Genomic DNA, 25246 nt, shown 5'->3' with positions numbered 1-25246 from the left:
AATCTTCAGCACCTCCAAAACCAGGTCTATTTGAGCAAGTTTACAATATCAACTGTTAAAGATTGTTCAACAAAGTTGCCAATGTTGATTGTCATTTCGATGTTTGTCATTTCAAAAATCATTAGTTTAGTTTGAAGAATTAAAACTTTTAACTTTCAAACTTGTTTCTTCATTGAACTGAAACACAGACACACGGATATTATCTTCAGTTTATCGATGAAAACAACCTTTGAGTCTTCTTAAAACTATACAATTTGGTTATTAATTTAATAAAATTAATATCACAAATTAATATGTAGAATGGTTCCTCTTTCATAAAAGAGCATAAACCATAACGCTACATTAATTGGCGAGCTTATCCAGACTTCTATATCTGCGATATATCCATTTATTCCATCTAAAAGCTAATTTTTAACAAAATTACGCGTTTTCTCTGTGTTTCACTTTGATGCCTTATTTCGACAAACCGGAAGTTGTTCTACACTAAATTCGGTCCTCTGGAGACGTCCGGGGGACGATATTTCTGTGGAAGTTCCATCTAAATCTCCGGTCACAAATTAACCGCAAATTTAGCGACTCCTGTGAGTTTTCCCATCTTCGCCCTTCGGTGAGATGCTGGGTGAGTGGGGTCTTTCACAATATACTGTCCATTTTGACGAGACATCGCGTCTCTGAACTCTTCAGGTCGGAAATTTAACTTTCCGCTCTGATATCAGCTAACAGCTAGCCGCTTCATTCAAGTAACTTTCCCTTTGCCTAAAAGTAAGACCTTCGTTGCGGTGTTTTGGACACCGTGTGCGAGCAATTCTAAAATCGGAGATAACTTCATCCCCGTCGGAATATTATTCCGTTCTGGCAACGTCTGATCCGCGTTTGTCCTTTTCCGGTGAACCTCGTGTGCAGTAATAGTTCTGGTGAATATTAATCTCGCTGTAAGACGTAACACGCTGGAGAGCGTATCTCCACCCCAGAGTGGGAACGCTAAAGACCCTAAACATTACCTCGTCGCTAAGGGACGTTTGGCTAAATGGGCAATTTTCGTTCTGGTCGCCCCAGACATTATCAAGCTTAGCCGAAGAGCTAAGGAGTCACTCCGGTTTACGCTCGGGGTGCACACCCCGATAAGCAGTAAAACCGTTCTGTCGCAGTGCTTCTGCGTCCTAAAATCCGCTTTGGCGGCGGTTCTTGTAAAACACTCCGGTGTGTTGAATCGACATTTTGCTACGTGGCCTTCCGTCGGAGTAAGACGGGAGGTTTTATCCATCTAATACCATCACAACCGCGTAGGTTTCCACTCTATTTGGGCTGGTGGAAAGATCCAGGCTTCAGGGCCTCCGTTCTGCCGGTTCCATGACTTTTTCTTCCATCTTGTGGTGAAGTTGTGTTACATTCATTTCTCTATCAACAATTCCTTGTTTTACCCTGTGCCATAAAGTTAAGTTTACACAACGGGCAGTCCTTAATTGTGAGATGAATTAAGGGGGCTGTACCGGGTGTTATACGTGGGCTCAGAAGGTAAAAACGCGATTTGCTCTGTATTTAATGAGAAATGGACGAGACACGACAAAATCTCTCTTGTACTGTTACACCTGATGTAAGGTTCTCTAACGATCTGCTTACGGAACACACCAAGACACAGGAGACTGTTTACCGGCCGGGCCACGCTGGTCCCGCCGCGTACGCGGACGGCCGACCCTTAACCGGGAGCCACCGGTCTGGCGCGGTGGGGGTGCGGACTCTGGAGCCCAAAGGCCCAGACATGGGGACGGATGACGGCGCTTCGGTACCAGCTACTCTGGGTCGGAGGTGGTTCTGCTATGCACTTCCTGAAGTGAGCTTTAAAAATTCGATGTTTTCAGTCATAATGCTATATCTATGCCTTTATTTCTTAAGGGGGGTCAACACCCCACCAATAACATCAAGGTTTGAAATAAACGACACTTTCTCTGCTACTTTTATTCTAAATAAATCTCTTAAGCCTATGGTTAACCATTCTGACAAACAGCTTGTGATTCAACCTGTGGTTCCTGATGCTTTTTCTGTTTCCACCATGTTAGGTGATGAACATCTCTCCAGCATGGGTGTGAATTCTTCCAGCTGTGCTAAACCGCTTGAGTCGGAGGTCTGCATCCATCATCAGTCCACATCATGCACAAACCTGCTTGTTTCACGGGGCGAGATGAATACATCAGCCGCCGTGACGCGCTTGTGGCCTCCAGACGTGGCCATCCTGCCATTTAAAGGGTTTGTGCCTGGACATCTTGACCTTTCTGTGAATGACCGTGTCATTTCTCAGTTTGTGACCTCTGCTAATACGGTGGCCGACTCTTTTCTTCTTTCACAGAGGTGTGACTCTGTCCCTGGCCCCTGTGCTCTCTTTCCTGTGATTTCTCTTTCGGGTGACCACGATGGCGCGGAAAATCCTGCGGTTTCCAGCAGTCCTGTGGTCAGTGGCGATATTGAGGGAGTCTCGGTGGTTGCTGCATTCACCTCTCTAACGGGCACGGGGTGGCCTCCCGGCCCGGGAGTAGTAGGTGTGTGCAGTGATGCTCTGCTCAGGGCCCCGCCTGACAAAGGGGAGGTGCTGAGTGGCACTGAGTTTTCCGTTGCGGACTTCAGGCTATTCGGGGGAGCCCCTCCTCCGAGCGGGCGGGTCATTGCAGAAATCGACACTGACCTTCCACCACTTCAGCTGACAACTTTGACCTCCGACCCGGAGATAGGTGTGGCACCTTCTACGGGGCGGAACTTTAGTCAGTCTGTAACTACTCTGGTTAAACCGGGTTTTTCTGATTCTGTGTGGGAACCTCCATCATTCTTGGGAAAAAAGTATTCTTGGCTTCAGTTTTCAGGACAGACCATGTTCCTAAAGCTAGCGACATGTCTGTATCTGGTTCTACACATGGCTAGGTTTGCTTTGACACCCGTGACACAACCATCCTTGGATAACTCCTTTTCAGAACCTCTAGGTCCAACACCCCCAGATCGTTGGACATCTGCACACCTGCTCTTTCAGCACGATTCAGGTGACAATGTGCGTCTTCTTGGTAATAGGGCTTTTAAGAGCTTAAGAACTGTGGTTTGTTATGCTTCTCCTGTCTCACAGACACGGCATAGGTTTGATAAACAAAAGGAGGGTGGGGAGCCTCCTCCTGCTTTGCGAGCATCATTTTCGCATCTCCAGTTCACTACTATTTCTGATCACAACAAAGTCGCCTGCGTTAAGCTGATAAACATCTTTGAACAGGTAAAATCAGGTTCTGATCTAACAACTAAACCATCCGCTTCGCTCCAGTTCCAAACGGGACCTAGAGGTAAATTCAAACAAGTTTCCCTGTGGGTTCGTAACACCAGATACAAACCGCACGATGACCAAATCTATTATGACACGGCTCCCACAGATAAATTCAGACTTGTTTCTCTGTGGGTTCGCAACACCAGATTCAAACCGCTTTCTGAACATCAATTCTGACCGAATTCTTTTCCACTAACTGGTGGAACGTTACAAATTCAATCTTTGTTGGATGAATTTTTAACAAATGTGATATCCTTTGAGTTTTTTTCAGGATACCTGCCTCCAGCCAGGGTCCTGTTACTAACTCACATTTTTAGGGTTTACTAACCTACTGATTTACATTTTTAGAACTGATTTACACCTCTATCTTTTATTAGTGCTTTGTGTAATGTGATTATTTTTGATTGCAAATTTTAACCTGTTAAAGTTTCCCTTAACGGGCTACAAGCCAATTTGCCCTTCATTTTCATTTTTTTATAAGCCTTTAATAAGTGCAGCCTGCTGATTTTCACATATCAGTTAGGATTTAATTTCTTTTATTTGTGTTTTCTCTGCATCATGTTTTCACACGACATGTAGAACAGGGTGCAGAACATTTCTTCTTTAGATAATTCACAAAATGCCTTCACATTTTCCCAGAGGTACCCATAGATAGGTTTTTGATCATTTCTTTGATTTGCATCAAGCGCAATCTATCGTACGGGCTGTCTCACTTTGTCTCCTTCTCCGAGCTCGTCTGAGGGGTCGTCTTCACCTTACTTCATCTGGTTTCCTGTCGCATGGGGCTTCGGTTGTGATGTGAGAGGAGTCGAGGTCGTCACTGGACTTCACCTGGACTACGCCCGAGGATTACATCACCTGCCCACCTCTGTGTGGACACACGGGCTACCTTATCCTTTGAATATACCTTTACATTATTGCTGATGAAAATTAACTGCTATTGAAATAGCTCTGCTTTCAAGATTTCCTAAGTGGATTACTTTACAATGATTTGCAACAGTTTTGGGCCTTAATCAGCTGATCAGGATATACTCCTTTCTACACGAGGCCTGGGGAGACGCTTCATCACTCCTGCCTTCATCTGGAACATGCATGTCTACCTTCATGAGTTCGTCACATTAATGAGGTCATGACGTCAGGTGGTTTTTGCTTGACCACCATGTCGTCGCGAAGGGGGGGAATGTAACGTGAGGAAATATGGGTTTTCTGTCACAAAGGTGATACTTGGCTCAGCTGGGTCAATAGCTGGGTCGCTGAGAACTTTCACCCACAGATTGAGACCTTTGCAGACATGAAGTCTGCAAGAGTCTGCTGTAAACCATAACATCTGCCACCTGCAGTACCAGAAGATGTGTTCCCATGGAAATGTAGTCATAACAAGTCTTAAACTTCCTTTTCTCTATTTTAATGATAAAGATTAATCCTTATCATTTTGCTCATTATAAATGTGTTTTAATCAAATGAATGATTATTATGCTTTGGGTAATTATAAGGGATTAATGAATCCATACTTAATTAAATAATGTTTGAGGATGTTTTAGTGGTGACCTTCACACACACACACACACACACTCAAACACACCCACACACAGATTCTCACAGTAAACTCCAAAACACATTTGCTGACGCACACGTTTTGCTTTGAGAAGAGAAAGGCTTTTGGTAAGTTTCAGCTCTTGGTTCAGTTCGTGCTTGACAACGAAAGAGAGGAGACCTGAATAAATGCTAAAGGGGGGACGGAGCCTATTGGCTCATCCCCCCCCCCCTCACGCTATTCCTGTAAGACAGACAGGAATAGCTTAATTACAATCGCTAACACAGACTCATCCAGAGTCTTTGATTTTCTGAGTGAATTAAACTTAAGAAAGCACATCTGCAAACGCTTTATCCTCACGTGTATCAAGGTCATCTCCTGGACCGGGTCGCAGCACGCCTTCGTCTTCTCTGCCAGCCGAGGTGTCACCCCTGGATGAAACATCGTCCTTTGACATCACGGGTCCAAAAGGAGGGTCCGAATACGGTGAGACAGAACACGATAGATAGCGTTGCTGCATCTTTTCAAACAAAACCTAAGTTTATCCAAACCATCACTTTTCACTCAGACACCTGTTTCTTCCTGAAGCAAAATCAGATGCACACACGCATTCATCTCACCTCATTTTCAATTCTCACTACACTTTGCACACACGCATCCATAATCACATCATATCACTCTCAATCTTCAGCACCTCCAAAACCAGGTCTATTTGAGCAAGTTTACAATATTAACTGTTAAAGATTGTTCAACAAAGTTGCCAATGTTCATTGTCATTTCGATGTTTGTCATTTCAAAAATCATTAGTTTAGTTTGAAGAATTAAATCTTTTAACTTTCAAACTTGTTTCTTCATTGAACTGAAACACAGACACACGGATATTATCGTCAGTTTATCGATGAAAACAACCTTTGAGTCTTCTTAAAACTATACAATTTGGTTATTAATTTAATAAAATTAATATCACAAATTAATATGTAAAATGGTTCCTCTTTCATAAAAGAGCCTAAACCATAATGCTACAATGTCTAGCTCAGTTAGCCCCAAGTCCTGTTATTCATTAAATACATAAATCATAACATTGTGATTTCACAGATCGGTCACCTGATTATTATTGACCAACAGTTGTTTTGATTAGCTTTATTAGAAATAAAGTTCTTTGATTAACTAATGAACTGCGTTCTTCGTCCTTCTTCTGTCTTCTTTGCTGGAATGTAAACATCAGAAGCAAGCGCACGAACTTGGCAATTTATGCACACTGTCACTGTGTCAAAGGGCAGCTGTTAAGGGCAGAAATGGCATATTCATAACGCTACATATATATATATATATATATATATATATATATATATATATATGTCCACTCTGATTCGCTAAGAATTCTAAACAACTGAGCTTAATAAAACAGAACTGCGCCATTTTAATTTAGTTCAACGTAGTTCAATATATATATATATATATATATATATATATATATATATATATATATATATATATATCAGACGTCAAGCTAAACAGACAGGGTTAAAAAAATATGATCGACCTTTTTCCCCATCACTTTCATTTTTTAAATAGTAATTAATAAGCATTCGATACCATTACAATTTCCTTTGATTTAATTTTAAATAAATATTTAGAGTGCCCAGGTAGCACATAAACAATGCAGTTTAACGGTTTTCTTAAAGTAGGAACGTTTAACCTGTGCGGCCAAAGCGCTCTCCTTCCTTCGGCTCTGCGTAAACCTGAACTGGTCCCCTACTTGTGCGTAATCAAATGTCTATGGGGAAAATATGGAAAAGATATATAGCCAGACCGATTTATTGCTGTTTTATGGTGTGGCTGAATCTGCGATCCGCTGCCACGCGGACTGGAATAAATAATGCTGCAGTAACATAAGTCAGGTTCGGAGTCAGTGGCTGGAGCGAACCCGACTTTAATACGTCATCCCAAAATAGAAGCTAATATCTTAATTTGACCTTGAATTAAAAATGTTGCAACTTCTTAAAAGTTTTTATCACAGAGGAGGCAGCGCTCATTTCTGTCTTCAGTCTGACGGCGCGCCGGAGTTTGCGCAGCGTGCGCACTTATTGAATCTCTGTGTGTGTGTGTGTGTGTGTGTGCGCGCGCGAGCGCGGCACAGCTCCATGAGCCGCTCCAGTCACCGCGCCTCGTAACGTGGCGCTATTTAAACCAATGTTGTAAAATTACTTCTGCCCAGCCCAGATGTGCTCACTTGTGCACCCGTGAGCCGTGGTTCCGCTGGAACACGTCTGACCTCTGACAGACGCACTCTGAACTTCAGATCTTCAGCTCGCTGTTAATAGCCTGAATGGGAATCATTTCTTGATTTATTTTGTTACATCCACAATGTTCTGTGTGTGAGGTTTACAATGTCAGAACACCTGCATGAGACAGGTGTTAATTACAATCTGCCAGAATGACTCGCCACCTTCAGATTCCTCCAACACCGTTAAAAATGATCAAATACGGAACATATCGGCGTGCGCAGGCCAGAGTGCTGAAGCTCGGCGCATTGTTATTATGAAGCTAGGGCACATGTGGAGGACACACGCGCAAAAATATACTTGTTTTCAATTACATTTATTGTGCCCACTTACTTTTTCTTAGGCCCACCCACAAATGAGTTTCTGGCTACGCTAATGGTGACATATGACAGACTTCTCTGAGCTCCGCAGCCATTACACTTTTCACCTCGCGCACCCCCTAGCGGCAGCTCGCGCGCACCACACTTTGGGAATCCCTGGTGTAGGTGACCATTTAGCATAATCAAAAGATATTTTTTTTGTTACCTGGATTTTAGGGGAAAAAATCCTTAAAATAACAAAAACGCATAATCTGGATTAGTGTTATGAAGCACTTATGACAGCACCCTGTTACGATTGCAGCGGTCTGAGGCATCGCTTGTAATTTAACAGTCCCAGTCCATATTAGATCTCCACAGGCAACCATCATGACCACAGCTTTGCATGGGAGCCAGTCTGCCGTGCGGGTGGGATATTCCGGTCCAAGGAGCCCTTCTTAGCTTCTTGGGTTATCCAAGTTAGCTAGTAGCTACACTGGTTCATTTGTTCCAACCCTGTTCCAAACTGAGCAGCGCCACCCTTAGCTCCACCTCTTTTCCCATTTTTGGATTGTCTGGGCATGACGGGACCTGTGACACAGTCAAAGTGGCAGCGATGGGAACCTCCCATTTGGGCACAAATTGTCCAGTGTACATGTCGATGGTTTTAATCTGTTCCTCACCTTGTGAAGCAGCTTGGTTCAGCTGTAGCTGTGGTAAACTGACTATAGAAAAAAAATGAACCCCATTGTTCAGATTTAGACAAAGTAAAACTATAATGAGAAAAGTTTGAACATTTTTGTCATGGTCTGCGTCTGCGTCTCCCTCATGTGTTTCCTTGTGTGCTCCATTCCCCTCTAAGAATCCCCTTATGTGTCTCTTTGTGCTCCTCATATGTCCCCTGGTCTTCAGCCCTCCAGATTATCCCTCCCAGGTCCTGTGTTCCATTGGTCTCCCCCAGTCACCCCTCTGCAGTTTTTTTAGGTTCAGCTTTTCATTTTATTAGTCTCTTTAGTGTGTTTTCCCCCCGGTTTTTGTAGTTTTTCTTCCCCCTTAGACTATTAGTTATTTTTGCTGCTTTTCTTGTCTTTAGGTTTTAACTCTTAGGTCATGTTAGTTTCCTCCCTGATTAGTTAATTGCTTTTACTTGGTTTCTCTCCCCACACACCTGCAGCCTATCTGTCTCCCATCATGCCCCAGTGTATATAACCCTGTCTGTGTCTCTGTCTGTGGTTGGGTCATTGTATTGTACCTTTGGCTTGTTTCCCTCTCTAGTCTTGGATCTTCGTTTTGGATTCAAGGTTTTGTATTTTGGGACTTTGATTTTGTGTTTTGGCTCCCTGCCTTTTTGGACTGATCATTAATAAAAGGATTTTTACTTTATTGTTCCACTAAGCGTCATCTGGTTCTCTGCATCTTTGGGTCCTAACCTCCTCTTGGCTCCCCATCGTGACAATTTTAACTCAAAACAAGTTCATTGCCAAGTCTTCAGGTTTGACTATGAACTGAAGTGTAGAAAACAAAAAACTGAGCAAAGATGAAACATTTAAAAGGTTTATTAAAAGGTTTTTGTGCATGTGTCCAGTGTCTGACGATCCAAGGACCCAGGTGTCGTAGGGTCCAGGTGTCAAAGTGTCAGTGTCCAGTGTTCCAGGCGTCTGAGGGTCCAAGGTCTCAGGTGTCGTGGGGTCCAGGTGTCCAAGTGTCCAGGGTTCCAGGTGTCCAGTGTGCCAGGTGTCCAAGGGTCCAGTCTGGAATGAAAAAAGCCACAAAAAACAGATTGAGTTAATTTACTAAAATGTGTGTGCGTGCTTGCGTGTGTGTGTGTGTGTGCGATGTGTGTGCGTGCTTGATGTGTGTGCGTGTGCGATGTGTGTGTGTGTGTGTGTGTGTGTGTGTGTGTGTGTGTGTGTGTGTGTGTGCGTGCGTGCGCAATGTGTGTGTGTGTGCGTGCTTGATGTGTGTGTGTGTGTGTGCGTGCAATAAGAAAGGGGAGGTGGTGTCCTGACAGGGGAATCCTACTAGTTGCAGATAGCAGATTCCCAACTTACCATTGTCCCCACCCTCCAGAAAAAGAAAGAAAAAAAAGTGACGTGTCTGTGGTGCAAAAACTAAGAGGACAGGTCAAGGGTCAGAGCAGGTGGTTGAAGGGCGAGGCTGCTGGTTGACAACCTCACCCATCCCACTCTCACCCTAGTCCCAAACCCTGTCCCACAAAGAATTAGCGTTTATCTGTGTGTGAGTAAGTCTGTGTGTGTGTGTGTGCATGCGATGTGTGCGTGTGTGTGTGTGTGTGTGTGTGTGTGTGTGTGTGTGTGTGTGTGTGTGTGTGTGTGTGCGCGCGATGTGTGTGCATAGGTGCATGCGTGCTTCATGTGTATGTGCATGTGTGCATGCGTGCGTGCGCGATGTGTGTGTGTGTGTGTGCGTGTGCAATGTGTGTGTGTGTGTGTGTGTGTGTGCGTGCGTGCGATCTGTGTGCGATGTGTGTGCATGCGTGTGTGTGTGCTTGATGTGTGTGTGCGTGTGCATGCAATAAGAAAGGGGAGGTGGTGTCCTGACAGGGGAATCCTACTAGTTGCAGATAGCAGATTCCCAACTTACCATTGTCCCCACCCTCCAGAAAAAGAAAGAAAAAAAAAGTGACGTGTCTGTGGTGCAAAAACTAAGAGGACAGGTCAAGGATCAGAGCAGGTGGTTGAAGGGCGAGGCTGCTGGTTGACAACCTCACCAATCCCACCCTCACCCAGGTCCCAAACCCTGTCCCACAAAGAATTAGCGTTTATCTGTGTGTGTGTAAGTCTGTGTGTGTGTGTGTGTGTGTGTGTGTGTGTGTGTGTGTGTGTGTGTGTGTGTGTGTGCATGCGATGTGTGCGTGTGTGTGTGTGTGTGCGATGTATGTGCGTGCGTGTGCAATGTGTGTGTGTGTGCGATCTGTGTGTGTGCGTGTGTGTGCGTGCATGTGTGTCCGTGTATGCGATGTGTGTCCGTGCGTGCGTGTGTGCATGCGTGAGTGCTTGTGTGTGTGTGTGTGTGTGTGTGTGTGTGTGTGTGTGTGTGTGTGGTCATTGGTCTGAATGTGGGTTTACAAACAGTAAAACACTAGAAAAGTGAACACAACAAAGGAAATATAAAAAGATATTCCAGATGTTGGTCACTGGCTGCGGCTGCTCCCTCCTGGGCTGCTGGACGCTGCAACAGAAAGATAAAAAATACCATCAGTTCTGGGACTTGTTAAAGAAAACACTTAGCTTCTACAACCTGAATAAAACCAACATAAAGCATACAATCACACATGTAAAGTTCATCTAAATCCATTCAACAGTCAAGCTGTGGTGACATCATCACATCTAATGATCCACACAAATGTTTCTTACCTGCAGAGCTGGCGGCTGGCTCCTTCTTAACGCGTTTTGCCTTCTGGTCCCAAAAACACACACAAGAGTTTTATATCAGTAAGTGTTCATCAGCATCAGGTGTGTGAGTTCATGGTGTGTGAGCAGAGTGTACGTACAGGGTTGTAGTTGGGGACCCAGCCCGGGTGCTGCTGCATGTGGAGCCTCTGTTCATCGTGAGCCTGGTCGAAGTAGATGCTCCTCTGCTCAGGAGACAGTTCCCTCCACTGTGAACAGAAGACAGTGAGACAAGCTGTTGGTGAAAAATAATCCACGGAAGCAAAACCATCATCATTCTGTCGCAAACACACTTACCCTCTGGCCTACGACGGCGTTGACAGCAGCGCTGTCTTTCGGATTCAGCTCAGCCACCACCTTTGGCCTCTGGTCCCGCAGGAAGATCATGAAGGCATTTAGTGGCTTCTTCACATAGGGGCGGTCCTGCTGCTGGTGCTCACGCTTTCTCTTACTGTAGAGACAGAACACAACACAAACCTGTCAGCATCTACATCCTGGGAATGTGGTCAACTTTATAGATATTTTATTCTGAAACGGTCAAGTCAAAACTTACTTTGGGTTAGAGACTGGAGCACAACCAGGAGCAGCAGGTGGAATGCCAGGAAGAAGAAAGAATGGTGGCAGAGAAGAGACAGTGGAAGTATGAGGAGCAGAAACAGGATCAGCAGGTAGAGTACCAGGAAGAAGAAAGGATGGAGGCAGAGAAGAGACAGTGGAAGTATGAGGAGCAGAAACAGGAGCAGCAGGTGGAATGTCAGGAAGAAGAAAGAATGGAGGCAGAGAAGAGACAGTGGAAGTATGAGGAGGAGAAACAGGAGCAGCAGGAGGAATGCCAGGAAGAAGAAAGAATGGTGGCAGAGAAGAGACAGTGGAAGTATGAGGAGGAGAAACAGGAGCAGCAGGTGGAATGTCAGGAAGAAGAAAGGATGGAGGCAGAAAAGAGACAGTGGAAGTATGAGGAGCAGAAACAGGAGCAGCAGGTGGAATGTCAGGAAGAAGAAAGGATGGAGGCAGAGAAGAGACAGTGGGAGTATGAGGAGCAGAAACAGGAGCAGCAGGTGGAATGTCAGGAAGAAGAAAGGATGGAGGCAGAGAAGAGACAGTGGGAGTATGAGGAGCAGAAACAGGAGCAGCAGGAGGAATGTCAGGAAGAAGAAAGGATGGAGGCAGAGAAGAGACAGTGGAAGTATGAGGAGGAGAAACAGGATCAGCAGGAGGAATGCCAGGAAGAAGAAAGAATGGTGGCAGAGAAGAGACAGTGGAAGTATGAGGAGCAGAAACAGGAGCAGCAGGAGGAATGCCAGGAAGAAGAAAGAATGGTGGCAGAGAAGAGACAGTGGAAGTATGAGGGGGAGAAACAGGAGCAGCAGGAGGAATGCCAGGAAGAAGAAAGAATGGTGGCAGAGAAGAGACAGTGGAAGTATGAGGAGGAGAAACAGGAGCAGCAGGAGGAATGTCAGGAAGAAGAAAGGATGGAGGCAGAAAAGAGACAGTGGAAGTATGAGGAGCAGAAACAGGAGCAGCAGGTGGAATGTCAGGAAGAAGAAAGGATGGAGGCAGAGAAGAGACAGTGGAAGTATGAGGAGCAGAAACAGGAGCAGCAGGTGGAATGTCAGGAAGAAGAAAGGATGGAGGCAGAGAAGAGACAGTGGAAGTATGAGGAGGAGAAACAGGATCAGCAGGTGGAATGTCAGGAAGAAGAAAGGATGGAGGCAGAGAAGAGACAGTGGAAGTATGAGGAGCAGAAACAGGATCAGCAGGTGGAATGTCAGGAAGAAGAAAGGATGGAGGCAGAGAAGAGACAGTGGAAGTATGAGGAGCAGAAACAGGAGCAGCAGGTGGAATGTCAGGAAGAAGAAAGGATGATGGCAGAGAAGAAACAACAGGAGGAGAGGGTGGGAGGTAAAGAAAAGCAGTAGGAGAAAGTGGAGGAGCTAAAAAAGGAGATGGAGGAGGGGGAGGTGAAGCAGGAGGAAAAGAAGGAAGGAAAGTTGAGGGAGAATGTCGAAGAAGAGGAGAAGGTGGAGGAGAAATAGAAGGAAGGAGAGGTGAGGGAGGATGTTCAAGAAGAGGAGAAGGTGGAGTAGAAAAAGGAAAGGCCTGGTAGTCCTGAAGGATCTCGTCCAGAAGGGAGAAGTCCCCCATGTAACTCTCAAAACTCTCCAGGAGGTTCATGTTGTCCTCCATCGTTCTGTGACACAGGATGAGAAGAAGAAGCTTTAAAACCCGTCACAAGACGTCAGACATCATGGCATCAGAGACATCAAACAGGAAACATCACATCCACTGTTACTGGTAACAAACTGATCTCTGATCAGTTTCTACAGTCGGATCCATGTTTATCACAGCGACCGAAGCAACAGCTGTTACATGTGAACCATTTCATCTCCAGCACTCTGTTTAAACACCAGTTTCTGAAGATTATTGTTGTGTTTTACTTCATTAAGTGAAACGTTTGGATTTCAGTTGTGAATTTAGTTTATTCTTCATGTTTTAAACCGAACGCAGTCTCACTGGAGATAATTGATGTTTTTGTCTCAGCAGGTTTCAGATCTATGAAGAGAAACTTTCAATTGTGTTGTTTACATCAGGCTGTGCTTCGTTTTCTTATCCGGCTCGTTCAGAAACACACTTTTAGGATCAAACGGAGATGGAAACAAAAAGGATTTCTGTTCACATCCTTCTGCTCAGTTTTAGGTCAGATGTGAACGAAACAGCCACAGATCCCAGCTGAGAGTCAGCATCACTACAGCGACCAGAAACCACCGCGTGTAGATCTAGATTATAAAAGCACAGCTGGAGAAATCACTTTATTCAATTCAAAAGTACTTTATTAATCCCAGAGGGTTTATTCAGCAGCCTTTGCTCTTTTTAATCAGGAACTCGTTCAACACTAGATCCATTTTTAAATGTAAACAAGTCTAGTTTGTTCACTTAATGTTATTAAAGTTATAACTTATTCACTGATGAAAAGTGGCATTTATTTCTATTTCTGACAAACTGGTGCAGAAATAAAGACCAGTCCCTTCTCCAGACATCACTACTGTACACGGCAGATAGCATGTAGGTCTAGTTATAGAAATATACGTTTATAACTCATATTTCAGATTCAAAGTAGTTTTATCTTGACTGTTTATCTGTAATCTGACCTGCTTAAGGGGTTTTTGTTTATTTTGTTTTTTCCAGCAGGTGTATTTTATATAAATGATAAAACCAGTTTACCTTGAGGGATGTTAAAGTCTCCCAGTAAAGCACAGGAAACACTTCAGATACATCTAAAAGTCTAAACATGTCAGATGTTGGGCTAGGTTGTTTGTGAGTAGTTGTATTACCTGCTAGAGGTGCTCTCTGGAAGACTAAAGTCAGCAAACACAGAGACCGCAGAGAAAAGGTCCTACTCTCTCGAGATGGAACTTATACTGAAGTCTGAAAGGTTCTAGCCTTAATAATAAAGCATTTTAAACGATGCACCTGAGCTGTAACTATGGTAACGCAAGATTCCACATTCTGTCATAGGTGACAGACAGCGCTCCATAGGGAGCCGAAGTCATGCCCATCTACTTCCAGACCACGGGTTCCCGGAAGAACAAAAACATGAATGCAAGTCAACGGGGCTAAAAATGCTGTTTTCTAATTCCGCTTGTTTTGTGCCATGGATTTCACATATGATGTCCATGAAGATGCATTTTAAAGAGCAAGTCACCCCCAAATCAACTATTTTTTTCTGATAAACTATATAAATGTGTGTCTAATTGTGCTGCAGACACGTGTAGTCAATAGTTTTGCACTTTAGTGCATTTTAGTTAAAATTTAAATTTTCTGCCTGAAACTGCCAGTGTTGTGCCGTTGTCAGGTAAAAACTCTTCACTGCATTTGAATTTAAATCTGCCACCGCTATTGGCTAAGAGGTATGCTATGATGTAAACTGGTACATTATGATGTCACAATGTCGTGAGTGTGTGTATTTGTTAGTGGCTCCACCCTCTCGGTCTGCTAGGCAACAGCATTTGTTGCATTTTTCAAACATGAAGTGGGAGTGAAGTACGCTTCTTGTAAGGGGTGACTTGCTCTTTAATACCAAGAACGTGTTTATTTTCGAAAGGGAGGAAACGTTATTTTAAGTTTTGTGAAATAAGTCCAGGACTACAAATGCACTTTGTGAAAGTGACATCAACGAAGCAGACACGGAGAAAAACAGAGGGCAGATGGCAGAGACTCTGTGGTGACGTCATATATGCAACGTGTCGATGTCGGATTTGTAGTCACGCTAACATCGAACATTTACAAGATGATACATTTCTAAGTACGTGACTGGGATGATTGAAACACGCATCGTTGGATGTCATTTAAATTGAAGTACAACATGTGTGCGATCCAGGACGTAAGGCAAAGCAGATTAGAAAATAGAGTTTTAGCTCCGTTGACTTGCACTTCCTTCTTCCGGGGACCCGTGAGCCGACCGGAAAGGGAGGAGTCGTAGGCTCCCTATTGTAGTGAAGTAGGAAGTGCAGATAGTGGCTTTAAAAATGAGTGAAGTAAAAGTGAAAAGTAGACCTGAAGAAAATAAGTAAAGTACAAATAAAGAAAAACTTGACATATTATGTTATATTCAATAACTTCATTACTTTTTAAAAGATTTATTTTTGTTTGCATTTTAAATTCTGTCATCCTGTCACTCTAAACGTGATTTAACATAAAAGGAGCCGTCATCAGGTGTACCTCATATGCATGAGAATGATCGGATCAGAGACCAGATGTTTGATGACGTAGAAATATATTTAATAAAAAGATATCAGGACTTAAAGAAGATGATACAATCCTCTTCAGACAAATAACAAACCGTTTGACATCAAATACATTTCTCTTTGGTCTTGATGCTCATATAGCAGTAAAGGTTTTAAATATAAACAGAGATTTCAGCTTTCCTGTTAGTGTTTAATCAAAGAGCAACGTGACAAAAACTATACGTTACTTAGAAGTTCAATACGTACATAAAGATAACCTGCAGTTGAGCCTCTTGACTTTTCTGTTTGCTAAATCAAGCCAAATGACTCTTCTATTAGCTGATGGATCCATTTTTAAATGTAAACAAGTCTAAATAGTTTGTTCACTTAATGTTATTAAAGTTATAACTTATTCACTGATGAAAAGTGGCATTTATTTCTATTTCTGACAAACTGGTGCAGAAATAAAGACCAGTCCCTTCTCCAGACATCACTACTGTACACGGCAGATAGCATGTAGGTCTAGTTATAGAAATATACGTTTATAACTCATATTTCAGATTCAAAGTAGTTTTATCTTGACTGTTTATCTGTAATCTGACCTGCTTAAGGGGTTTTTGTTTATTTTGTTTTTTCCAGCAGGTGTATTTTATATAAATGATAAAACCAGTTTACCTTGAGGGATGTTAAAGTCTCCCAGTAAAGCACAGGAAACACTTCAGATACATCTAAAAGTCTAAACATGTCAGATGTTGGGCTAGGTTGTTTGTGGGTAGTTGTATTACCTGCTAGAGCTGCTCTCTGGAAGACTAAAGTCAGCAAACACAGAGACCGCAGAGAAAAGGTCCTACTCTCTCGAGATGGAACTTATACTGAAGTCTGAAAGGTTCTAGCCTTAATAATAAAGCATTTTAAACGATGCACCTGAGCTGTAACTATGGTAATGCAAGATTCCACATTCTGTCATAGGTGACAGACAGCGCTCCATAGGGAGCCGAAGTCATGCCCATCTACTTCCAGACCACGGGTTCCCGGAAGAACAAAAACATGGATGCAAGTCAACGGGGCTAAAAATGCTGTTTTCTAATTCCGCTTGTTTTGTGCCATGGATTTCACATATGATGTCCATGAAGATGCATTTTAATACCAAGAACGTGTTTATTTTCGAAAGGGAGGAAACGTTATTTTAAGTTTTGTGAAATAAGTCCAGGACTACAAATGCACTTTGTGAAAGTGACATCAACGAAGCAGACACGGAGAAAAACAGAGGGCAAATGGCAGAGACTCTGCAGCTTGACTATTGAATGGATTTAGATGAACTTTACATGTGTGTTTGTATGCTTTATGTTGGTTTTATTCAGGTTGTAGAAGCTAAGTGTTTCCTTTAAAAAGTCCCAGAACTGATGGTATTTTTATCTTTCTGTTGCAGCGTCCAGCAGCCCAGGGGGGAGCAGCCGCAGCCAGTGACCAACATCTTGAATATCTTTTTATATATCCTTTGTTGTGTTCACTTTTCTAAGGTTTTACTGTTTGTAAACCCACATTCAGACCAGTGATGGGTTTCAATAGAAGTATAATTTATAGAAATTATACATATACTTAGTCTTTTAGAAAGCTTCTAGATTTAGGCTCCCAGACTGATGGGATTTATCTGAAATTGCATTTGTTTAAAAGTCCTGTGAGTCCGTCGTTCAGACTAGAGCCCTGCACTGAAGCCCTAGGTCCTCGGGTCGGCCCGGCCCGACGACTGTGTAATTACCTCGGACACGGGCCGGTCCGGGCGCCTTTATTTTTAATCAAATTCATTAAAAGAAGTGAAACACTTAAACGCAGCAGTAGAACCCCGCGCGGGACTGTTTTCTTCATCCCGCTCCTGCCCGCTCCCGCTGAATTTCTGACCATTACCGCCTGCAACTGCAACGTGTGTGTTACACTCCCACCCGCAACAGCAAAACTCAGAGAAATTATTACCTCACAATAAAAGAGATGTATTGAGGTTGCGACCTCTCTGGTCCTGGAGAAAACATGTCATTTTATAGGCTATACCAGGAGTCGGCAACCCGCGGCTCCTCCATCCATCTGATGCGGCTCTCAGTGCTTGTAAAATAATGAATGGATGTTTAAATAAAATGCTTTATATTTTACTGAATTAATTTTATATCTGTAAGTCATTTCTATGTAAAGATTGTCTGCGTAAACCTGAACAGGCTCAACCCGGTCTTACTGTGAGACCGGGTTGACGCGTCACGCTTGTGCGTAATCATAGGCGCTTCCTGAGCTGAAGAGGATGTGAGATTTTGGGCTTCTCCTCAGACGGCTCCTGGATGTGTCGCCACATTGGAGACAGGAACAAGCGCTATTCAGCCAAAGTTTCATAATCAGGGAACATTTTCTAAGTGGGAGGAACCTTCCCGCATGCGCTCTGGTTCTGCAACGCGCTCCAAGCCAATCTCCACAACTTCAGCTCACTGTGCACATATGCGCTGATGCTGACAACGAGCTGCGCTGAGCAATGTCCAGCTCAGATGTTCAGATGGGAATCTTTTCTTGGGTGATTTAGCTACATCTGTGATGTGTGTAACAAATAAAATGTCAGTTCGTCTGCATGCGTCGGGGTAATGCTTTCTATTCTTTCTCCGTCAAAATAAACGGTCAAATACGGGAACTATCCGGTCAACACAACACAAGCCCTGCTTTTAACTGTTCTGCTTTCTTGTGAAAATTGTTGGAAAGAGATAAAATTTAACTTGATTACCACCAGAGCCAGGCGCCGTTATCTCCGTGACAGTAAACGAGGGAAAAACAAATTGATCGGATCCTGCACGTCTTTTAACACATTGGTCAGGATTGACGCACTTTGTTTTCATTTAGTTGGTTAAAACAAAGTCGGGCTCGGGTCGGGCCAGAGATTCCTGAAAACCTTTTCGGACCGGGTCGGGCTGGGGCTCCATCCCCACGGGCCGGGCCGGACACGGGCTCAGATTTTAGGCCCGTGCAGGGCTCTAGTTCAGACCTCAGACCCAGGTCGGAGGCAGTCTCTAGGGGCCCTGAGGTTGTCCTGTAGGATGTAAACTCTATTTATCTAAACAGAGGCTGTTCAGGGAAGTATCTGTCACTAGTAAGACAGTGTGTGTGTGTGTGTGTGTGTGTGTGTGTGTATGTGCGTGCGTGCGTGCGTGTGTGTGTGTGTGTGTGTGTGTGTGTGTGTGTGTGTGTGTGTGTGTGTGTGTGTGTGTGTGTGTGTGTGTGTGTGTGTGTGTGTGTGTGTGTGTGTGAAGCTCTACTTCAATCACTTCCTGTGTTCACACGTCTTCTCCCTACTGAGACATCTCCACCTTGATGCAGACCTGGGTTGGGGGGGTTGTTGGGGGCCAGCCTGACCTGAGACCAGCACCATACCACTGACTGTATCACAGACTCCATAGTGGGAATAATATGACATCTCTTTTGTTTTAATACTTGTCTCATGACTTTTAAACACATTAGCAGGTGTTTCTCATCCGTCTGTTTATTTACAAACATCATTTTTCTGAATGAGAACCAAAAACCTTCTCAGTCAGACCGTTCTCTCTGCTAGCTGAATCTCTTGTCAGTGAGTGTTTTATTAACCTCTGACCCCATGACCCCCTCACCTTCTCATGTGGTGTTGTTTTGTTTTTGTTGCTCAAAGACAATGGCGCAGCAAACTTTACCTGACCGTCAGTCACCTCCATGCAGACGTTGGACGTCCATTCTGCTGCTGTAACCGCTGCCTCTGCAGGACCGAGCCATCTAAAGCAACTGGACCAGACAGAATCCCAGGGTGAGTTTCTTTCTTCTGCTGCCCCTTTCAGGATGACCTCACCTCACCATGGGTAGGTCAATTTGTTATTTGTGTTTTTTTAATTCCACACTCCTGTTTGAAGCTCTGAAACTATCACCTCTCCACTGTCCCTCTCTTCTGGATTCACCTGACCTCCCTTTCATCACTTTCCTGGACCACTGGACTCTTGGACACCAAGATCTCAGAACCCCTGGACCCATGGACTCTTTGAACACCTGGAACTTTGGACATTCTGAACCCTGAACACTTGGACATTGGACACCCTGGACATCTCTCCTCTTCCCTAGACCAGCTATGAGGTTTTGAAATCTTCATGCGTCTTCCATCCCCTTTCAGATAAATTCAAATAAATCCACATCCTGCTGGGCTGAGGGAGAGACATTCCAGCAAAACCTTTAAATAAACTTTTAAAATGTTTCATCTTTCCTGAGTTTTCTGTTTTCTACACTTCAGTTCATAGTCAAACCGGAAAACTTGGCAATGAACTTGTTTTGAGTTTAAGTGTTGGAACTTTTCTCATTATAGTTTTACTTTGTCTAAATCTGAACCATGAGGATCAGTTTTTTCTATTGTCAGTTTACAACAGCTACAACTGAACCAAGCTGCTTCACAAGGTGAGGAACAGATTAAAACACAAGAAAAAAATAAACAATCTCTATAATTAGACAGACAAAAGTTACCATCAGACAATTATAAATCTTACATAGAAACACTTTTCAAAATGGCTGAAATGTACAGTAACAGAGAACATTTTATGTCTAAAGCAGAAAGATAAGGACGTCACATCTTTGATGTTCCTCCCCTCACATTTACCCTTTGATGACCCTGTCGGTGGCGTTTTACCTACCTTCCTAGGTGATAACCTGCATGCAGATTATGAGGCTGGAGGCAACAGTGAAAAAACTAGTGTGCATTTTTTATTTACAAAAAGTGCTGCAAACAAAATAAGAAGCAAAACACAAATAAATCTATAAATAAAATGTCTCCGTTTAACTTTAGTTGGAAGTGTGAAGATAAAACCCAAAGAACTATGAAGATGCTCTTTGTTTCCTTTTGCTCTGCATTCAGAACAATCATGCCAGATATATTTTGTGATAAACTGCTAGTCCTCCTTCAACTCTGTGTGTGAATATTCTCTTTATTTGGCCCAGGAGCAGCGGGCTGACAACGGTGACACCTGTGTGGAAACTAGCGCTGATGAACTACAGAAAAGTGCTAAAGCAAACTTTACTTTAAGTGTCCAACACATTTCTTTAGAAAATAGCTCCTTATGTCCTCAGCCATCTTCTTTTTTGCCTCCATCATCATTTAAACTACTTTTGGGAGACTCTTATTTTAATTCAGACAGGATGTGGTGTGCGGCGCTTTTATGGTGACGACCAGAAGTGTGTGGGTTGGTTGGCATTTAATAAAGAACTTCATGTTAAAATATCCTATTAGTTCTAGTAGCTTAAAAAAAGCAAAGTCTTTGTGGAAACATTTCATAATTTATAGGAACGATAGAGAATGATTTCTACTTCATCTATCAAAATAAGTTAAAATATAAAAACACGTTATGGAAAAACTTGTGTTTATTAATTCTTGATCATGGACTCAACTGAATGTAAATGTATTGCTCTATGTCTCTCTGCATGCTCACTCATTCAGACACACCCACACAAGCCACACACACACACACACACACACACACACACACACACACACACACACACACAATCTCTCCCTCTCCATAAATAAACTCTGTGACCAGATGTTCAGTGCATTATGCTTCTAGCATCTTGCCACAGTTGTAACTGACTTGTTCATTGTCTCCTTCTCTCTTCACTACAGGAAATGGGTTATTGATAAACATATTTATAAAATCCATGATAACACTGCAACACTTTACAATAAGGGTCCCTTTATTAACATTAGTGCATTATTATTAAGCATTAAATCATTAAATAAAGTATTAAAACTGCTTAACCATATTATTAATGTGCTGCTACGCAGCCACCACCCCCCCCCCCCCGCACTTTGTCCTAATCCTAAGGACACTTAATAATTAACAACTGTAGCATTAATAAAGAGACCTTTGTTTATTAATATTTGATAATGCATTGAGTAACATTAATAAAGGGACCCTTATTGTAAAGTGTTATTAAATACATCTTAATATCATGGGAGTTCAGCTCTATAAAGACCCAAATCATTAGACAAAATGATCTAAGCTGTTTGCTCCTTGACCACATTATTTTCCAAACCTTACAGTTTTTCCTCAATTGTTTACAAACATTTCCTGACAGCATGCCTCATATTCTCAGATCTCTACACACAAATCCAAAAATACACACACAATGGGCAAAACCCCTCACTTAACCTGCAAAATTAAACTTCACATTCAAAACAATGTTGTTTCTCCTCAAAATGTGATTTTGTTGTCAAATGACACACAAACCATCATATGAATGGACATTTATAAGAACCAGCACAACACTCATGTGCTCAATGTTAAACACTATGATGAATGGAAAACACTTCTTCTCTATTCATCATAATGACTAAAGCCTTTTTGGTTCAGTGCACTACAGACAGTAAATACATGCATGTGTTGTTATTTCAGAATATTGTTTTTACACTCTGAACACACAAATAAATGGTAGAAATTATTTTATTTTTCCAACAAAACATTGTACACAATGTTTATCTCATTCCAAACCAACACAAAGTTGCACACACACACAAACTACATACAACAGAAGAATTTACTGCATAGTTACAGTAAAACAATAAAACTATGCTGCATCCTCTCTTCTGTTGCGGTCTGGCCACAGTGCCTCATCCACATCACAAGCAATGTTGTCCCTGGCCAAGCAGCGGGGTAAATATCTCCCAGCATGGCGATTCCAGCCATGAAAAGAATCAGCTGCTATATCTCCACATGCGTCCTCCATAGCTTGGAGAAGAGGTATACGGGTTTGTGGCTGTCGGTCATACACCTTCAGTCTCCATGCAGAACAAAATTCCTCAATGGGATTGAGGAATGGAGAATATGGAGGGAGATAAACAACTAAAAAGTGTGGGTGGCCAGTGAACCAGTTACGAACCACAGCAGCCCGGTGGAAGCTTACGTTGTCCCAAATGACAACGTACCTGGGCTGTTCTGGGCCATCTACCTGGCCTGGTGGAATGAGTGTGTTGTGTAGGGTGTCCAGGAATGTGGTCAGATGGGCGGAGTTGTAGGGGCCAAGGGTAGCATGGTGATGGATGATGCCGTGGTAGCCAAGCGCTGCACACATTGTGATGTTCCCTCCACTCTGGCCAGGGACTTCAACAATGGCACGCTGGCCAATGATATTCCTTCCTCTCTTTCGTCTTTTTGTGAGATTGAATCCAACCTCATCAATGAAGATGAACTGGTGCTCCACTGCAGCTGCCTCTAACTCAAGGCCTCTGAAACACACATGACAATATCAGAAATAAACGTGGAGTGGTCACTAGTGTGAAGCACAATCATTATGATTACACTATTGAAATATGTATAATTTACTGTACACAGTGTTGAGTGTATGCATCAGTTGTGGGACTCACTTGCACATAGTTATATCGCAATTCTTTGACTCTTTCTGAGTTTCATTCAAATGGCACCCTGTAGACCTGCTTCATCCTGAGATGATTTCTGCACAAGACACGGTCCAGTGTTGATAGGCTGACCCCATCAATATTTTGAAACAGGTCATTGTTTTCGATAAATTTTCTTTTTATTTGCCGTAATGTTATGGCATTGTTTTCTAGGACCATGTTGAGGATTTCAGTTTTCTGTTCAGGTGACAGAAGACGACCTCCTCGTGTTGGTAATCTTTCAGTTCTGCCAAACAAATGGTAAAATAATGTGAATACAAAGTAGGTATACATTTCCTAAATACTGGAAACATCCTTTACAATATTTTTTACTGTCCAACAAAACCATCCATAGGCAATACTACAACTATACTCATTGAATACTGATTGTATTGATATGCAGTACTGCCATTTTCTAGTGAGAGAACATTTCTTACCTATTCTCATTTCGGAAAGCCTGGATGATGGATGCTACAGCTCAAATTTGGCTGTACTCTTTGCCCAGCCTCCCTCATTGTAAGACCATGGTTGACCACATGATCAACCAAAGTGGCTCGGATCTCATCAGAGATTACGGTCCTTGGTCTTCCCCGTCCTCCCCGTCCTCCTCTCACTCTCACTCCTCTGGCTCTGCCTCTGTTTCCAATGTTGGCATCCATTGCTCCAAAACAGAAGAGCTCACCTGTTGCCCTTTTATGCTAAAGCTCTGATTGCTAATTGTAAAACAGTGTGACAGGTGTTTGCCCTTGTGATGAGTCAGTGTGTATATTTGAATAGCAGTGTGTTCCTTGTAAACAAGATATTATCTGCATGAAAATTGTGCCAACAGCAGAGAATTGTGTGTAGTGTTTTGAAAAAAGTGTGTTTTAGATTTGCAATTTGAGTGCAAAGCAGGAATTGTGCTTGTAGTTTAGCAGAATTGGTTAAGGGGGTTGGTGATTTGGTTACATGTTGTGGTAATTGTGTCTCAAGTACCAGAAAATGTGTGTAAACAATTGAGAAAAACTGTATTACAAAAACAGTTCAATGTAGTTAAAATAGTCATTCAAATGATTCTAACACGCTGCAGTGTGTGTGTGTGTGTGTGTGTGTGTGTGTGTGTGTGTGTGTGTGTGTGTGTGTGTGTGTGTGTGTGTGTGTGTGTGTGTGTGTGTGTGTGTGTGTGTGTGTGAAGAATTGACTGGAGTCCGAAGGGTGTGTACGGAGAGGGAAAGAGACAGGGAAGTTGCTGGGTTAAGGATAAATTTGGAAGGTTAGGTCTATGGACGCGTGTACGCGTCTTTTGAACAGGTCTGATTTGGGACATTGTAGCAGCAAAACTCCGCCTCCCTGAGTTTCAGTTTCAATTCAGCTTCAAAAATGTTTTGAGTGATTTAAGGTCTAATATGCAGCCGTGCATGATTCCGCATCGATGCAGCAACGTGACATAATGAGATTTTCTCCCTATGTCTATGTCGGGGGTCGGCAACCCGCGGCTCTGGAGCAGCATGCGGCTCTCTGTGCTTGTAAAATAATGAATGGATATTTAAATGAAATGCTTTATATTTTACTGCATTAATTTTACATCTGTAAGCCAATTCTAAATGTAAAGATTGTCTGCGTAAACTGAACAGGTCCAACCCGGTCTTACTGTGAGACTGGGTTGACGCGTCACGCTTGTGCGTAATCATGTGCGCTTTCTGAGCTGACGAGGAGGTGAGATTCTGGGATTCTCCTCAGACGGCTCCTGGATGTGTCGCCACATTGGAGACAGGAACAAGCACTATTCAGCCAAAGTTTCATAATCAGGGAACATTTTCTAAGTGACAAGTCTCGCTTCAGTCGGAGGAATCTTCCTGCATGCGCTCTGGTTCTGCGACGTGCTCCAAGCCCCTCTCCACATCTTCAGCTCGCTGTGGACCTTATGTAGTACACGCTGACAGCGAGCTGCGCTGAGCAGTGTCCAGCTCAGATGTTCAGATAGGAACCATTTCTTGAGTGATTTAGCTACATCTGCGATGTGCGAAGCGAATAAAGTCAGTTCGTCTGCTTGCGTCGGGGTAATTCTTTCTATTCTTTCTCCGTCAAAATAAACGGTCAAATACGGGAACTGTCCGGTCAACACAAGCCCTGCTTTTAACTGTTCTGTTTTCTTGTGAAAATTGTTGCAAATTTAACTTGATTAACACCAGAGCCAGGCGCACTTCACCGTTAACTCCGTCGCTGTAAATGAGGGAAAAACAAAATGATCGGATCCTTTTCTGACCTTCCCCACCTACAAAGTTTAATTACAACAA

General features: G+C 43.1%; 1 protein-coding gene across 3 annotated transcripts; it reads left to right on the top strand.

The window, feature by feature from the left end:
- The first annotated feature begins 485 nt into the window (after positions 1–485).
- Positions 486–5671, top strand: LOC107372464 (uncharacterized). Of its 3 annotated transcripts, none has more exons than XM_054736727.2 (2): positions 486–619; positions 2058–5671. In XM_054736727.2, the coding sequence occupies exons 1-2, from the start codon at positions 613–615 to the stop codon at positions 3470–3472; spliced, it is 1422 nt and encodes a 473-aa protein (XP_054592702.2). In that variant the 5' UTR covers positions 486–612; the 3' UTR covers positions 3473–5671. The 3 variants fall into 3 exon arrangements, with proteins under 3 accessions (XP_054592702.2, XP_054592704.2, XP_054592703.2); XM_054736729.2 differs by having other exon boundaries at positions 504–607; XM_054736728.2 differs by lacking the exon at positions 486–619 and adding an exon at positions 1698–1831.
- The last annotated feature ends 19575 nt before the right edge of the window (positions 5672–25246 follow it).

Source organism: Nothobranchius furzeri, chromosome 8, assembly GCF_043380555.1.
Source record: "Nothobranchius furzeri strain GRZ-AD chromosome 8, NfurGRZ-RIMD1, whole genome shotgun sequence".
Lineage (NCBI taxonomy): Eukaryota > Metazoa > Chordata > Actinopteri > Cyprinodontiformes > Nothobranchiidae > Nothobranchius > Nothobranchius furzeri.
Note: the sequence above shows the minus strand (reverse complement) of the source record. Positions and strands in the feature narration are given on the sequence as shown.